Source organism: Narcine bancroftii, chromosome 1, assembly GCF_036971445.1.
Source record: "Narcine bancroftii isolate sNarBan1 chromosome 1, sNarBan1.hap1, whole genome shotgun sequence".
Classification (NCBI taxonomy): Eukaryota; Metazoa; Chordata; class Chondrichthyes; order Torpediniformes; family Narcinidae; genus Narcine; species Narcine bancroftii.
Window position 1 is genome coordinate 433,587,274 of NC_091469.1, and position 17,739 is coordinate 433,605,012.

Below are 17,739 nucleotides of genomic sequence, written 5' to 3' on the forward strand. Positions count from 1 at the left end.
AGCCTTGCCCACTTCAGTCTTCTCAGGAAGTGCAGTCACTGTTGCACCTTCCTGACAACTGAGGAGATGGTGAGTGTCTGCGATAGGTCACTAACTCCAAGGAAATCTCCACTCTCTACTACAGAGTTGTTGATATGTAGTGGAGGGTGGCTGTTCCTGGTCCTCCTGAAGTTCATAATCATCTCCTTTGTCTTGTCCATGTTGAGACTCAGGTTCTTACTCTCACACTATTTTACAAGATTTTCCACTTCTTTTCTGTAGAACAACTCATCGTTGTTGCTGATGAGGCCGACTACTGTTGTGTCATTTGCAAATTTGATGACACTGTTGGAGCTGGATCTGGTGATACAGTCGTGGGTCAGCAGCATGAACAGGAGGAGGTTGAGCACACAGCCCTGAGGTGTGCCAGTGCTTAGTGTGACGGTGCTTGATATTCTGCTACTAACCCGGACAGACTGTAGACTTTCCCTTATGAAGTCAAGGATCCAATTACAGAGAGGGGTGTTGAGTCCCTGCGAGGACAACTTCTCCACCAGCCTCTAGTGAATAATCATATTAAACATTGTCGAAGTCAATGAACAGCAGCCTGGAGTATGTGGGCCAGGATGGAATAAAGTGACAAGGCTATGGCAATGGCTGTGGGACAGTTTCTTCTATAGGTGAATTGAAATGGATCCAGCATCTCTGGGATGTGTGCTTTGGTGCATTCCATCACTAGATGCTCAAAGCATTTCATAATAGTTGAGGTCAGTGGCTCAGAGCAGTAGTCATTGAGGCCTATTGTTGTCCCCCTCTTGGATTCCAGGATGATGGTGGCTGTTTTGAACCCTGAAGGAATGTTGGACTGCTGCAGTGAGGTGTTGAAAATGTCTGTGAAGACTTCTGTCAATTGGTCTGCGCAGTCCTTCAGTACCTGACCAGGTATGTTGTCTGGTCCCACCTCCTTCTGTAGTTTCACCTTGACTAGGGTTCTCCTCACCTCAGCTGTGTCTATGCAGTGGGCCAGTTCATCAGGGGAACATGAAGCATTCTTTGCTATCACCTCGTTCTTCTCAACAAACCATACATAGAAGGTGTTCAGCCTGTCTGGAAGGGAGGTGTCATTGTCCTTAATTTGCAAGGTTGACTTGTGATCCATAATAGTTTTGATCCCTTGCCCTATGCGCCTTGTATTGCCAGTGTTGCACAGCTGTCTGTGGATCTTCCGTGCGTACCCATGCTTTGCCTTCTGGATTGCACAGGAGAGTTCAGATCTGGCTGATCTTAATGATATCCTATACCCTGTGCTGAAGGCAGCATCACGAGCTCTGAGAAGGACTTGGGCCTCTGCATCCAACCCTGGATTCTAGTTAACTTTGGTAGTAAAGCATTTGATCTTGGTGAGATCAATGTGTGACAGTGTATATACATATATATATATAGAAGTGTTTTGGGGAGATAAATTGAGAAAGTTTTGATAGAGTTGGTCACATACAAACACTTTAAAACAGATCTTATTTAAAATACTGAAGCTCTGCCCCATGGTAGCTTTAGAAGAGTGCTCAAGAGACTTCACTAATGGATTGTTGTTTACAAAATGCAAGATGAAAAAGCATGTCAAGAGCCGTTGCTGTCTGGAAGGGAACTTGCTGTTCTGAGAGGGTCATGTGGTTTTGCAAACATAGACAGTCAAACAGGCTTTCTCAAAGAGAGCCAGACAGAGAGACAGAGAGAGACAGAGATCACTTGTACAGTGTTAAAGCCAGCAGAAGCAGCTGGGACTGGAACAGGACAAGCTGCCAAACTTATGGAAAGCCCAGTTGTAAGACAGCCTGGTCAAAGCTCTTTGGTTCATACAAGAGGAGAGGACTGGCTGTCTAATGTTTCACTTGGAATAAGTGAAACAAAAAGGAACTGTGGTGACATGAAAGAAAAAAAGTTATTAACCAGAGAACCCTGATGGGACAAGTTTTGTCAGCAAGACACTGAAGTGACTGAAGGAAGTATATCAGTTGTGGATGTCCTGAAACAACAAATCTCTCTCTTAAAACTGACAAGAACCTTCCTGAGCGGTAACCTTGGTGAACTTTATAAATGTTAAATTCTGTGCAGAGTATAAGAATTGCCTGCAATCAGTGAACTTGGCAGAATGAGAAGTGAGATTGAACTGTGAACCAAAGAACTTTTCTGAACTTATACACACATTACACACACATGCTCTTAGAATTAAAAGGAATTAAGTTAGGTTAAGTAAGTCAATAGAAATAAGTTAAAGTTTGATAGTATTTTCATGTTTAAAGATAATTAAAACAACTTTTGTTTAAGTAACTTTGTTGTGGTGAATATCTATTGCTGCTGGGTTTTGGGGTCCTCTGGGCTCATAACAAATGCCACTCCTCCCCCTTTCATCTCTCCAGTTCTCTCACATCTGAAGCAATGAAAGCCTGGAACATTGAGCTGCCAGTCTTTTCCATCCTGCAACCAAGTTTCTCTGATGGCCACAATGTCATGCATAATTCCACGTGCCAATTCATACTCCAAGCTCATCTGCCTTTTGTGCAATACTCCTTGCATTGAAATAGATGCACCTGAGAACATTTCTGTCATGTACAACCTGTTGACTCTAACGTACATGCAATTTTGATATAACCTTTTCCCTCCTCCTCTCCTCTATCTGCACTGGCACTCTGGTTCCCATACCTGTCCAAATCTAGTTTAAAGCCCCCGGAGTAGCTCTAGCAAACATTCCTGAAAGGATATTTTTTCCCTTCCAGTTCAAATGTAAACTCTCCCTTCGGAACAGATCCCACCTTTCATGGAAGAGAGCTCATTGATCCACAAACCTGAAGCCCTTCCTCCTACACCACATCTTTAGCCACATATTAAGCTGAATTATCCTCCTATTTCTAACCTCATTGGCAAGTGGCATAGGTAGAAATGTTGAGATCTCAACCCTGGAGACCCTGTCCTTCAATGTAGTGCCTAACACCCTGAACACTCCTTGCAGGATTTCCTCACCCTTCTTTCCCATGCCATTGGTCCTTACATGGACCACGGCTTCTAGCTGCTTACTCTCTCTCCTGAGAATGCCGTGAACTCAATCTGAGATATCTCAGACCCTGGCACCAGGGAGGCAAAATACCATCCAGGATACTCAATCTCTTCCAAAGAACCTCTTATCTGTTCCCCTAACTATGGAACCCCTATTACTGTAGCTCATCTCTTCTCCTCCCTTCCCTTCTTAGAAACAGGACCAGACTCCTTGCCAGAGAGCTGATCACCATGGCTTATCCCTGGTAGGTCACTTCTCCCCAACAGTATCCAAAATGGTATTATTATTGAGGGCAACAGCCACAGGGGTACCCTACACTGCCTGCCTGCTCACTTTCCTTCTGACTGTCACCCATCTACCCTCCTCCTGCCTCCGAGGTGCAGTAACTTCCATGTAACTCTTATCAACCCCTGTGTCTCCTATCTATAGGGATTCTATATCTTCCAATCCAGACCTTCTTTCCAAAGATTTGATCCAATTTTTTACTAACAGAATTGCACCCCACTGCATTGCACACCTGCCTGTCCTTATCCTTGGATGTGTAGTTCCCAGCTGTGATCTTCTTTCAGCCATGACTCAGTGATGCCAACAACATCATACCTGCAAATTTCCAGCTACATTACAAGATTTGTAACATTGCAGGCATTTAAATACAAGACAATCAGTACTTTCCAATTTTCTTTCCAGGGTACCACAAGTTAAATCCTCAATCTTATGCTTGCAATTTTGTCCTATTGACACCCTATCATCCCACTCCATTTTACAATATAGGGCATCTATTTGTTTCATCTGCCCTATTCACTGCCTTCCTGTTCTGACTAATCTTGACCAAGATACAGCTGTTTGGGAAAGAAATGGAAATGATTTCTCTTATGAGAATACTCAGAGATGGAATTTGCTTTGGCTGAGGTAACTGGGAAGTTACCAGGGATTATGCCTATTTTTGCATCAATTTTTTCATTAGGTCTTTAGATTCCTTTTCGCAGTGAATCGTAATAACAAATGGCAAAATATAAGATTAAGCACAAGCAAACAGAGACTGCATAAACAATATGGAACTTTGTAAAGTATTCAATTTACACCATATGTTCCAACTTTATTCTTGAAAATTAAAATTCACCATCATCTAACTATCAGTCATACACTTTGAAGTGTGAAGCTTTAGGACTCAAAATTGTGTAAGCTTTCATTATCCATGTGACTCATCCTGATTCAATTAGAGGTTTCAGTGAGTTTTCTTTCGAAGAGAAAAAACTCACAGTAAAGCACTTTGATCCTGCCTCTATTTACTGTGGTATCTTTTTAAAAAATTCTTATTTTACATTCAAAACAATTTCAGGAAGTTCAAGTATTTGATTCCTTGACCACAGATACCAAGTAATTTTGCTGAAGAGCAGGGCATGTCATCTCGGATGAGGAATGGTAAAATATTTACACTCCCATTTCTCCGTGAGTTTATGCTGATTTTTATTTTACACATTACTTGTACAATCTTTGTGCAAATGCAAATAAAAATCTAGTCAATAAATTGCCTGCTTTCATTGAATGATGAAAGTGTGTTGATAATAAAATTATAGGAAATGTTATAAAATAAAAAAAGATAAGTCTCCGGGATCTTCCCCAGGACATTGAGAGAAGTAAAGGAGGAAATAGCAGAGGCCCTGATGGTAATTTTCCAAATGTCATTAGAGATGGGGATAGTGCCGGAGGATTGGCGTATTGTGCATGTGGTTCCGTTATTTAAAAAGGGTTCAAGGTGGAAGCCTGGCAATTATCAGCCTGTAAGTTTGACGTCTGTGGTAGGTAAATTAATGGAGAAAGTTCTTAGAGATAGTACTTATAAATATCTGGATAGACAGGATCTGATCAGGAGCACTCAACACAGATTTGTGAGCGGAAGGTCCTGTTTGACCAATATGATTGAATTTTTTGAAGAGGTGACTAGGAATGTGGATGAGGGTAGCGCGGTGGATGTTGTCTATATGGACTTCAGTAAGGCCTTCGATAAGGTACCACATGGAAGGTTAGTTAGGAAGGTGCAGTCTTTAGGTATAAATTTTGAGATAGTCAAATGGATTGAACATTGGCTGAAAGGGAGATGCCAGAGAGTGGTAGTGGAAAATTGTCTGTCAGGTTGGAGGCCGGTGACCAGTGGTGTGCCTCAGGGATCTGTATTGGGCCCATTGTTGTTCGTTATATACATTAATGATCTAGATGATGGGGTAGTGAATTGGATTAGTAAATATGCAGACGATACTAAGATAGGCGGAATAGTGGATAATGAAGAAGGTTTTCAACGATTGCAGAGGGATTTGGGCTGCTTAGAAATGTGGGCTGAAAAATGGCAGATGGAATTTAATGCTGATAAGTGTGAGGTGGTTTATTTTGGTAAGAAGAATCAGAACAGGACATACGTAGTAAATGGGAGAGCATTGATGAATACAGAAGAGCAGAAGGATTTAGAAGTAACGGTACATCATTCCCTGAAGGTAGAAACTCATGTGAATAGGGTGGTGAAGAAGGCTTTTAGTATGCTGGCCTTTATCAATCATTGCATGGAATATAGGAGTTGGGAAGTGATGTTGAGATTGTATAAGGCATTGGTGCGGCCTAATTTAGAGTTCTGTGTGCAGTTCTGGTTGCCTAATTATAGGAAGGATATAAACAGAGTAGAGAGAGTGCAGAGAAGATTTACCAGAATGTTACCTGGGTTTAAGCATCTAGAGTACAGGGAGAGATTGGGCAGATTAGGTCTTTATTCTTTGGAGCGTAGAAGGTTGAGAGGGGATTTGATAGAGGTATTTAAGATTATGAAAGGGATGGACAGAGTGGATGTGGATAGACTATTTCCGTTAAGAGTAGGAGAGATTGAAACAAGAGGACATAAGTTGAGAGTTGAGGGGCAGAGGTTTAGAGGTAACATGAGGGGGAACTTCTTTACTCAGAGAGTGGTAGCGGTGTGGAACAAGCTTCCGGGAGAAATAGTGGCAGCAGAGTCAATTTTTTTATTTAAGAAAAAGCTGGACAGGTATATGGATGAGAAGAAGGTGGAGGGTTATGGTCATTGTGCAGGTAGGTGGGACTAGAGAGGATTATTTGGTTCGGTGTGGACTAGAAGGGCCTAATGGCCTGTTTCTGTGCTGTAATTGTTATGTTATGTTAAATTAACAAAGATTCATTGCAGATGATCAGGCAAAGTTAAGTTAAACAGAAATGGTGCATTTTTAGAATATTCTGAAATAATCTCAACCAATAGAGCACCAGAAGACTTCTGGACCCAAAATCGAGCAATACCAGCAAACAGCTTTGGAACATTCCACGAATTTTGCTGCTGACCAGTTCTTGCCCCATTTTGTTATCTTCAGGTTTGCCTACAAGTCTGTATGGTTCCAATTTCAGTTTCCAGATCAGTTAAACCTATGTCACTGCTGGGTCAAGCAGCATCTTGGAGGCAAGGGAATGGTCAATATTTCAGATCGTTACCTGGATCAGTTATGTCTTTGCCCCCACAGATTCATGTTGGTCCTCTACTTTATTCCAGCACTTTGTTTATGGTCAAGGATCTGTGTTTCCCCATTCCCTAGTGCTCAACTCAGCCACTTCCTGGGAAGTTGGGTATATCTTCATTATTGACTAATAACTGAATTGGGTAAACTCTTTTCATAGAAATCGATACAAATTAATAAAGACATTTAATTAGCCCTCAGGAAGAATTGTATTTCTTGCATCAGAATATACAGATGAATAAAGATTGTTATTTTACCAGCAACTGACGTTCTGGGCTATTGCTCTAAGGACAATTGAGTCTCACTATGGCAGCAGGAATATTTAAATTAAACTAAACAAATCTAGATGTTTTTCATCTTCTCTCATTAAAAGTCAACATCAAATTACCAGATTGTTGTAAAAAAGACTCATGAAGGTAATCTTCTATCCTCAAACAACCCGTTAACTATCTCATTGGTTCAAGGGAATTGGGGAAGGACAATGTACACCAGCATTTCCTGTAATATTCACACTTCATGAACCAATAAATTCAAATATATATTAAATGCCATCTAGCAAGACAAATCCTTCTTCCTTTAGGCACATTTAATTTTCACTCCAAGTAGAACAGAGAACATAGAACATTGCAGCACAGTACAGCCTGTAATGGATTTATGTTAATCCTTAGTATAATGTTAAAACTGTATTTTATCTAGATATGGTTTAATAAGTTGGTTGTGGGCTGGTACAGGGTAATGCACAGGCCACAGAACATTTACAGATACACCATTGTACTCAAAGAAGGAGTTGCTGTGTCTTGGTCAGAGAGAGCTGATGGATTTCAAGTGAGTCTTAATTATTCAAGAACTGCCATTTGTTTTTAATCAAAGCCACTTAAGCCTTTTGAACAGTGATGAGGTCAGAGGTTGTTATGGATAGGCCACAATTTAGAAAAAGGAATAGAATTTTGGTAGAAATAAAACTGATGGACATGTGGTTTCCAAGAATTGGGATGCACCTTGGTGATGATGTAATGATTTGAAGAAATATATTACCGAATTTGGACATTTTGATTTCAGATTTGGAGGAGTTCAGTTTGGAATTGACTGAAGTCAAAACACTGTGACATACCAGGACTGAAACATTGTAATAGACATTGTAACCAGAATTGGTGCTGTTGTGTGTTATTCCTGGGGAAAGGGAAACACAGAATCAGTGGCTTTTGAGATAAGGAAGTCCATTTAGATGCCTCTTTCAAAAGAGGACAGATTTCTACTGGGTCTATTTTTATATGGCCACTTCATTTAACCCTTGTCTAGTTTGTGACTTCATTGTGTAAGACAATAACCACATTTGTTTAAACCTTGTCTAGGTTTGTGAAATCATCATGGAAGAAGACAGCCACTTTGTTTAGCCTTTGTCTAGGTTTGTGAATTCATTGTGGAAGAAAATAGACACATTGTGAGTCAATAGGCCTGAAGATATAATGCTTAAAAATACTTTATAATTATTTTTGAACTGAGAATTTAAGAGCTTCAAGCAAGACTAAAATGATGCTGAACTTTTAGGTTAAGTTTAGAGTTAAGTAAGTTTAGAAATGTTGTTATTTATAGTTTAACAAAAACTATTATTATGAATTGTTTGGTGAATTTTCAATTGCTGTTCCTGTGTTAGTGCTAATTCTAGTTCCAAAAATAATTAAAAGGGTTGCTAATTCATAACAAGCCCCTTCAACCCATAATGTTGTGCTTACCTATACAAATTAAACCTTCCCTACCTCACACCCATAATCCTTCATGTGTCTAAGAGTCTTTTACATGTCTTGATTGTACCATCTATAGTGAAAGGTATTTGCATAGATGTATGGACTGGCCAGTCCAAACCTCTCTGACCTTCCCTAATGCCTCCTTTGGCTCCTCCCCAGATTTCCCAATAAAGGCTGCATGCCCGGACTTTCCCCCTCTTGCACCTGTACCTGGAACCTCGCCAAGTATTATATCAGTAATGCTCATGTTTTTGGTAATTAAAGCCGTTTAATCACTCCATCATGTCGATGTGATTATTGTGTGCTCCACAACAAAACAAAAGCCATGGAAACTCAGCATAAAGGACAAGGCAGCAACAATTGGGAAGATGCCTGGTCATCCAGCCCACAGACCGTGGAGTCAACCCAACCATGTGGTGAGGTAACGGATGCACCCCTGGGGTCTGCATCAACTCTGAAGTGGGTAGTGGGAGAAGTTTGCCAGCCGATTATGCTTACAATTAAACTCAGGGAACCCAACACAGACCTTACCTTTTGGAGGTGGCTGCACGGGATGCAGACGTTCATGCGCCGCCACAACCTAAGGGATGCTGAAGATAAGTACGATCTCCTGTTTGCATCTATGAGTGATCAGGCATTTTGAATAATTAGAAACTGTTGAACATATGACAAGGTGATGGCCATGCTGCAGAAGCAGTACGGAACCCCGATGAACCCAATGTTCACGAGGTATAAATTATGAACCGGCATCAAGCCCCTGAGGAGCCCTTCGCACAGTTCATGCAGGCGATGAGACAGATGGTTAGAGCCTGCAGGTGTACCGCAGTGAGTTCCTCTGAGTATGCAGACAAGCTGATGTGGGACGGACTGCTGACAAACATGCTATCGACCCAGGTTCGACAAAGACTCCTAGAAAAAGGTAACTGCACGTTGCAAGAAGTACTAGACTTAGGGGAGGCAATGGAGACTGTGGCTTACACCACCAGCGGTCCGGCATCCATATGGGGATGAGGGTGCCGCCACGTTGGGATATGGCACTAACAGCAGCGGCAGCCGGGGCCGGCATGTGCAGGTTCTGCCAGCTGGCCAGGCACCCCCGGAAGTCCTGCCCAGCCAGGACTGCAGTGTGCTCAAATGGCAAAAAAGGGCACTATGTGAAGGTGTGCCAGGGGCAGCCCACAACTAGCAGTGCCATGTGCGATCCGAGAGACGGGCTGCCATCTTTGGGGGAGCGGTCACCAAGATGATGATTGCTAATGTCACTTCTGGCTTTGGATCAGTGATCGCTAACTTCACCTCCGGTCCCAGCCACGTGTGAGTACTGGGGGCAGCCATCTTCTGAAGCGCCAAGTCTGACACATTACCGTCAGGAACGATACAATGGTGACTCTGAATCAGATCTAACCCTAGCCTCCGTGACGCAGGATCAGAACAGGCCTCACCAGCTGGTGCAATTGATGATGAACATTGAGGTAAATGGCCGTGTCACGGGTTGTTTGTTTGACACAGGGAGCACCGAAAATTTTATCCACCCAGACTTAATAAATCGCTGTGCACTGAAGGTGTCTCCGGAAAAGTGCTGAATATCCCTGGCATCTAAAGCCCAGTTCACAGATATGTGTGGGTACTGTCGGGTAGACTTAAGGGTGCAGGGCAGGCAGTACAGGGATGTTAAAATCATGGTAATGCCCAAACTCTCTGTGGCAGTTATCCTGGGGTTAGAATTCCAGTGTCAGCTGGAAAGTGTAACAATGCAGTTTGACGGTCTGCATCCCCCGATCACAGTGCAGAACAAAGAATTTGGCCCAGCCAATGAGAGTAAGCTGGGCAGTAAGTGTGGGCTATCCACCCTTTGGGTCCCTCTGCCTCTGCTATTTGAGCACTTATCAGAGAATTGCAGACCAATAGCCACCAAAAGCAGGAGATATAGCTTGGAGGACAGACATTTCATTAAAACCAAAGTCTAGAGGCTGTTGGCCGGAGGCATCATTGAGCCCAGCAACAGCCCGTGGCAAGCTCAGGTGTTGGTGGTAAAGAACCGGATGGTAATAGACTACAGCCAGACTGTGAATAGATTTACGTTACTGGATGTCTTCCCCCTACCCTGAATTGCTGATATGGTGAATGAGATAGCCCAATATAGGGTCTTCTCCACCATAGACCTTAAGTCACATACCATCAGATCCTAACCCACCCAGAGGACAGGCCCCACATTGCTTTTGAAGCCAACGGTTAACTACTTGGTAGACAATCACAAGTAAAAGGCAACATTCCCATATTTGGATAATGTCACCATAGGCGGCCATGACATGGAGGAACACAATATGAATCTAAGGGAATTCCTCACCACAGCAAAAACCCTAAACCTGACATATACTCAGAAGAAGTGTTTGTTCTGCACTTCATGGCTGGTAATACTAGGGTACATGGTGGAGGGAGGGATCGTGTCCCCGGATGCCGAGAGAATTCACCCCCTTAGGGAATTACCATTGCCCTAGAACCTGAAAGCCTTAAAAAGGTGCCTTGGGTTGTTTTCTTATGCCCAATGGGTCCTCAATTATGCACACAAGGCCTGGCCATTAGTGAAGACAATAGAATTTCCGTCATCAGCGGAGGCTTGTAAAACCTTCGAGGGCATCAAGGATGAGATTCCCAAGGGAACGATGCATGCCATTGATGAATCCATCCCATTCCTAGTGGAAAATGATGCCTCTGTTGTTGCCCTAGCAGCCACACTGAATCAGGCAGTCAGGCCAGTGGCATTTTTCTCTGGAACACTCCATGGACTGGAACTCAGGCACTCTGCAAATGAGAAAGAGGCCCAGGCTATAGTGGAAGTTGTACGCCTCTGGAGGCATTATTTGGCTGGTAGACAATTTACCCTGCTGACAGATTAGAGGGCTGTCACATTTATGTTTAACAACAAACAGTGGGGTAAAATAAAAAAAAATGATAAGATCATGTGATGGAGAATCGAACTCTCTATGTACAATTATGAGATCCTATACCAGCCTGGGAAGCTTAATGATCCATCAATACTCTGTCCCGGGGAACATGTACCAATGCACAAGCAGATCGTCTGAAGTTTCTGCATGACAAGCTCTGCCACCCCGGGGTCACAAAGCTGTATCACATCGTGAGGTCTAGAAATTTGCCCTACTCAGTTGAGGAGATTCGGGAACTGTGCCATAACTGCTCGGTCTGTGCCGAGCCCAACTCATTAAGGCATTAATAGGAATCTTTACTTCCTGAATGTCGTGGATGAGTACTCCCAGTTCCCATTTGTTATCCCTTGTCCAGACATGACTGCAGCCACAGTCATCAAAGCACTCCAGACCATATTCACTATGCTTGGATACCCCAGCTACATACACAGTGACAGGGGTTCCTCCTTCATGAGTCAGGAGCTGTGATAGTACCTACAGGCGGCGGGGATAGCCACGAGCAGAACTACTAGCCACAACCCCCCGCAGGAATGGGCAAGTGGAGAGGGAAAACAGTACAATCTAGACAGCAATCTGACCTTCCTTGGCTCCTCCCCTGATTTCCCAATAAAGGCTGGCATGTGGAACTTGCCCCCTCTTGCACCTGTAACTGGAACCTGGCCAAGTAATGTATCTGTAATGCTCAGGATTTTGGTAATTAAAACTGCTTAATCCCTCCATCATGTCGATTTGATTAATGTGTGCTCCTCATCATCTTCCACCACTACCAGTGGCAATGCATTCCAGGCACCTACTACTCTATGCAAAAAAAGGTTACCCCACATCTCCCCCAAACTTGCCTCTACTGACCTTGCACAGATGTCCTCTGGCATTTGCTCACTCTTACCACGGGGGGGGGGGGGGGGACATTTCCCCCAGATTTAAATCCTTAGAACTGCTGACACACCTCAGTTTTAAAAATTTGATTGTTTCTAAAATTTGGGAATTTAAAAATATTTTTTTATTGGGATTTTTTTGCTTTTTGATAGCAAAAGTGCAAGGTTGAAGCAAAGAACAAACGACAATGTGCAAAGTTGTCAACAAGTACTTTATCAATTATAAAAGAATCTGAAGAGCCTTGAGTAGATTTTTAAAAATAAATGGTAGACCTCAAGATGCAGAAGGGTTTGAAGTTTGTGTTGAATGAGCTTTTGTTAACTGAGCTGTGGTGTTGTAACTTCCCTTTGTGCTTTGGACAAGAGGAGGACAGATCTTCCAGGGTTTCCACACCTGGATGATAATAGGCATCCCTCCACAACTTTGGGTTGAATTGGGTTGGCAGTCACAACAATTCTAGACCAATTGAAATGGTGTTATGGGGGTGGGGGGTGACAGGAGGGGGAGAGAGAAAAGGTACAAAAGGGCAATAAATAAGAGGTAGAATTGTAACCTCTTAGACATACAATATTGTCATCTGCCATATTTACATCCAGAGATAGAGACAAAAAAAAAGATAAAATTTCAAAATTACCCAAAAGGAGACAGACGTTAGGGGATTTAATTAGCAAATGTGACTGGTGCTCATTCTCTCCAGTGCATGGTAAACCTGCAAGGACAGCTTGAAGCCAAAGTTTAGCCTCATGTTGTTTGTAACTGTTCTGCATGAGAAACCTGAATGTCTGCAGATCGTGTGATTGTAGCAAACACACAAAATTAGTGGAGAACTTCTGCATGGGAGGTAACGATATAAAACCAATGTTTCGGGTCTGAGCCCTGCTTCAAGGTATCAAGGTGCCTTGAAGAAGGGCTCAGGCCTGAAACGTTAGTTATTTCCCTTTACCTCCTATGGACGCTGCGAGACCTACTGAGTTCCTCCAGTATTTTGTGTTTTAACTTTCTAACTTTTATGTATGTGAGTTGTTGCTGAACATGCAGGCAACACCACACAGTGTGTTCTGCACCAATCGGTACATCAGAAAAAGACCACAACATGATACAGTCGAAGTCTGTTCTTTATTCATGGCAACTATGAAACCGTGGATTTAAACATAACACAATTCCTCTTGTTACACATTCTTCGGATATTATACTCACAGTGAACTAATAAGACTTCCATTTGTTTTTAACTAGCCAAGAGATTCAAGATCCAAGGTGGCGGCTCTAGTCGGATTGGCCTGTCAGTTATTATGTGTAACGGTGTATGTGAGGGCTCGTTGTTCTTTATCATTGTCCACAATTTACACAGGTAAGACCTACTGAGTTTCTCCAGCATTGTGTGTTTTTACTTGAAATTCAAAACCCTGCCTTATTCTGAAAAAAATAAAGGGAAACCGAAATCTGCACCTCAAAAATTTACACGCTTATTTGCAAACAATAGTAATGACCTTGTAGAACTAATATGCAATGCACCACTTCTGACAAATTCTGTATTTTATTCTCTGGCCTTCTTACATATTAAACCCCGCGTTGCAATTCTCATTATTGTTCAGTTTTCAACAGATTGATCAAAACCTGCCATTGTTCATTCGTCGGATAAGTCCAAACTATCTCTGTTTTAACGAAGCAGTCCAGTCCAAGGCTTTTTTCAGACAGGGCTTTACACGAAATAAAATCAGCAATGGATCCAATGCAAGAATTTTTAAATGTGTCCAACGTTATTAGTTTCTCTCGGCTTCGTTCTGGTGAGCTGGAGTACGTTACATTCAGCCTGCCGATCTGAGAGGCTTTACAGCTCACTCCAACGCTGGTAAACGAGGAGTCTGACATTTATTCCAGAGGAGGGGCGATCGATTCATCTTTGTTTTGCAGTGTCATGGTAGATGACCTTAACAGATCACGTAAAAATGGCAAGGTAGCGCAGGTAAAGGACCTTGCATGTTGATGGAGAGCGTTAAAGGTTTCTGCCCTTGTCTGTAGTATGCACTCCGCTAACTCAGACACATCACTGATTTGGCAGGCAATCTTTCTTTTTAACAGGCTTGCCACGTTTGACAGAAATGATTCTTTTAACATTAGACTTTCAAATTTCCCGTCTCCACTGAGAACCCACAGTTAGTCTTCCGTTCAAACTGCTGCTTGGTGAATCGTGAGGCAATTTTTCAACGGAACTGCTTGGAGTGGGTCTGTTTCTCCACCTCCCTCTCTCAATATCGGATCCGCTAAAAGCAATGAAGAAATAGCAGCCCTGACAGATAGCCGCCAGTTCCATTCCACAGGTTGTCTGAGCCCCACTTCTCGCTTGTCGTTTGCTTTGCTTCCAGGTCCGGAAGATTTGCGAGCCATCAGTGGCACATGCGAAAGGCGAGTCGATCGCCACTAATTCGATTAGGAGTGAGGAATGTTTTGCGTGGGGATGTGTGCATCTGATGTGCTTTGAGATGATTTGTTCTCCTACTCACACGTGAATACAGGATCGGGACAGGTGGAAACTGGCTGGAGGCGTGAGAGGAAGAGGGTTTTAGTCCGTGGCCGCGCTTAAATTCCGGGCACCGTCCAACAGCCGTCTCACTCAACAGCTCAAGAGCGGGGTTGAGCACATCCGGACTGCCGGCTACTCCGAGATCTGGCTAAGTCAGGGTCAAGTCAAGCCTGGACCGAAACTGCTCCGACAAGTATCCCTTGTTTTCTCTCTGGTGGAGGTCTCTGTACAACCATCACGATTTCTTCCAAAAGCAGACAGGACGATCGCCCACCTCTCACACGGGTCGTCCGGAAAAAGAGACTGATCGCCGCGGCGGTGGGAGTCGCCATGGTCCTTCTGCTGGTGATCTTGATCCCAGTGCTGGTGAACTCGGCCGGGACCTCCGCCCACTACGAGATGCTGGGGACCTGCAGGATGGTCTGCGACCCTTACGACACGAAAGCCACCACGGCGGCGGCAGAGACGGTGCGGGATCACAGTGTGATGCCCGTGCCCACTTTCATCCAAGGACCCAAAGGGGAGCCCGGGAGATCGGGGAAAGCCGGACCGCGGGGTCCGCCCGGAGAACCGGGCCCGCCGGGGTCGATTGGGCCACCGGGAGGAAAGGGCGAGCCGGGGAGACCGGGACTCCCGGGTCTACCGGGACCACCCGGTCCAAACGCCGGAGCCATCAGCGCCGCTACCTACAGCACAGTGCCGAAGATTGCCTTCTACGCCGGTCTCAAACGACCACACGAGGGTTACGAGATGCTCAAATTCGACGACGTGGTCACCAATCTCGGGAACCATTATGACCCGACCACCGGCAAGTTTACCTGCTCCATCCCGGGGATTTACTTCTTCACTTACCACGTTTTGATGAGAGGCGGTGATGGCACCAGCATGTGGGCAGATCTGTGTAAAAACGGCCAGGTGAGCGATCCTTCGAACAAGTTTCAGCGGGCTAAGGGGAGAGTTAGCATTGGGTCTTCGTTTTAGACACCTCACTCAATGGGAGAATGTTGGGACAACGGACAAGCGCCAGTTTTTAATTTGTTTTCTGTATTATACTTAGGTAGGTATCATTTCATCGGCGTTTCAGGCTTGAAGGGCTTAAACAAAGGAATACATCCACACTGTGTGGAAGGTAGCGGTCATAAGAAACAGCAAAGCAATAGCCACGGTTCATCAGTAAACAGAGGGGGAGGGGCGATCCAGCAGTTTTGGTCTGGGGAGGAATGGAAGACTCGGCGAAGTTTCGGATGATGATTGGGAGAGCTTTGGAGCGGAAAGACAGGGATCGTGTACATGGCAGCTGGGGCAGGCGAAGCAAGACGGATAAGGGGAAATAGACCAGGACACGAAAGCTGAAAACGGATGCAAACAGCTGGGGGCTTGTCTCGCACTTTCCGTAACTTTGCTGAACCTTCTGCAGGTCCGAGCCAGCGCTATTGCCCAGGATGCCGACCAGAATTACGACTATGCCAACAACAGCGTGGTGCTGCACTTGGATGCAGGAGACGAAGTTTATATCAAACTGGATGGTGGCAAGGCCCACGGCGGTAACAACAATAAGTACAGCACCTTCTCCGGATTTATAGTCTACGCCGACTGAGGGAAGAGCGAACAAATAAACAACCAAATCGAATCACCTCCTGCGGGAACGATTGAGGGCGGGATTCCCACCCTTGAAAGATCACTACAAATACCAAATGGACGGTCTCGAAATGTGCACGATAGTTTTGGATACAACCAGCCATTTTTTTTTGTTGAAAGGAAAGCTATTTGAAACATACTTGCACACCACGAAAAGACCATGCTCAACTAAATAGGCTCAGACGGGGTTATACTGACTTTCCCCGCCCAAAGCAATTTATCAATGTTAGTATTGTACTGTATTTGTGAGAGGAAGTCAGCCCATTTCTGAGCAGAGGGGTCTATTTCTCTATAAATCTTCAAGACCATTTCTCTGATGCTTTGATGTTTTGAACTTACAGCTTTATCCATTCAGGTAGTCACGACTAATTATTTTCTCGGCTTGGAATTCCACATTATGCAGTGGTGAGCAAAGATTTTCTAACGACAATTATAATTGCATTGTTAAATTGCTGTCTTGAATAAGGTCGGTGTTTGCCTTTTATTGGAGTCAATCTTTCATTTAACAAACTTTAATATAAAGAATAATGTGCGTGCAATAGATAACGTGCAGCTTTTCCATCGCTGTGGCATGAATGTCAGATTCTATATTCTGTAGATAAATGTATATGCAATAAGATGCAATAGATTTTTAAAATAAATCTTTTAATCATATAAGGTTAAGGTATTCAGTATTTTCATGCCTCACATACTCACCATTTGGACAATTGTTCTTTCATAACAACATAGTTTTTCCCACTTATATTCTGGTGATCATTTAATATTTTTAACCGCTGGATTAAACTGTACGGATTTGACCATTCAAGCTTGTAAGTTCCTCCGTGACACTTTAGTGATAGGATACCTCCTAATTTCCTGATACATCAAACTGCTGCACGCGTAACCGACGATTGAATGCGGACGATGCCCGAGAATCAATTAGGATATTCTCAAAATGTGTTTCCAGCATTCGGCCTTGATATTAAATTCAGTAAATGTAAGGCATTTTACACTTAATGTCTTCCATAATTTCTAATGCTTAGGTTTAGCCAAGGAACGAGACTAATTTGCTATCTGGTGTCAGGCAGATATTTCCGTTTCCCTTTCCCATTCACGCGGTAACTTTATGCGATTGATTTAAATTCTTCCGTTACTGCTTTGGACCCAGATTGCTATTATACAATATTGCTGTTCATTAAAAGAGGATGCAATACCTTCAAATGTCTCGTCTATTGTGTGCTAAATATAATGCAAAAAGCGTCGATTCAATGTGTAAATCTCATTCAAATTATGCACTCTACAGGATAACATCTCAAACCGAGGGATAAAACTTTGCAAAAATACTTTGTACAAGTCAATATATTTACAAGGAAATTGTAAAATAGTCTTAAGACAACAGGTGGTCACTAATTGAAACTCCCATTCCTCCTTTTTTGACAAATTGTTCTTCACAAATTCTTGAATATTCAGTTATGCCTTTATTCGTATGGCTTAATAA

General features: G+C 43.4%; 2 protein-coding genes across 6 annotated transcripts in view; one reads left to right on the forward strand and one right to left on the reverse strand.

The window, feature by feature from the left end:
• Positions 1 to 17,739, reverse strand: part of pter (phosphotriesterase related) — a 137,783-nt gene that overhangs the window by 49,676 nt on the left and 70,368 nt on the right. For 2 of the 5 annotated variants that reach the window (XM_069914265.1, XM_069914266.1), the window contains one exon: positions 8,814 to 8,902. The exons of 2 other annotated variants lie outside the window; for them this stretch is intronic. In XM_069914265.1, the coding sequence (XP_069770366.1) occupies positions 8,814 to 8,902 (89 nt within the window). Of the gene's footprint in view, positions 1 to 8,813; positions 8,903 to 16,925 lie in introns of those variants that run through there. One more of the 5 variants, XM_069914269.1, reaches the window with a different exon arrangement.
• c1ql3a (complement component 1, q subcomponent-like 3a) lies at positions 14,768 to 17,440 on the forward strand. Its single transcript, XM_069914270.1, has 2 exons — positions 14,768 to 15,539; positions 16,042 to 17,440. Exons 1-2 carry the CDS (start codon positions 14,955 to 14,957, stop codon positions 16,219 to 16,221), a joined length of 765 nt encoding a protein of 254 aa, XP_069770371.1. The 5' UTR covers positions 14,768 to 14,954; the 3' UTR covers positions 16,222 to 17,440.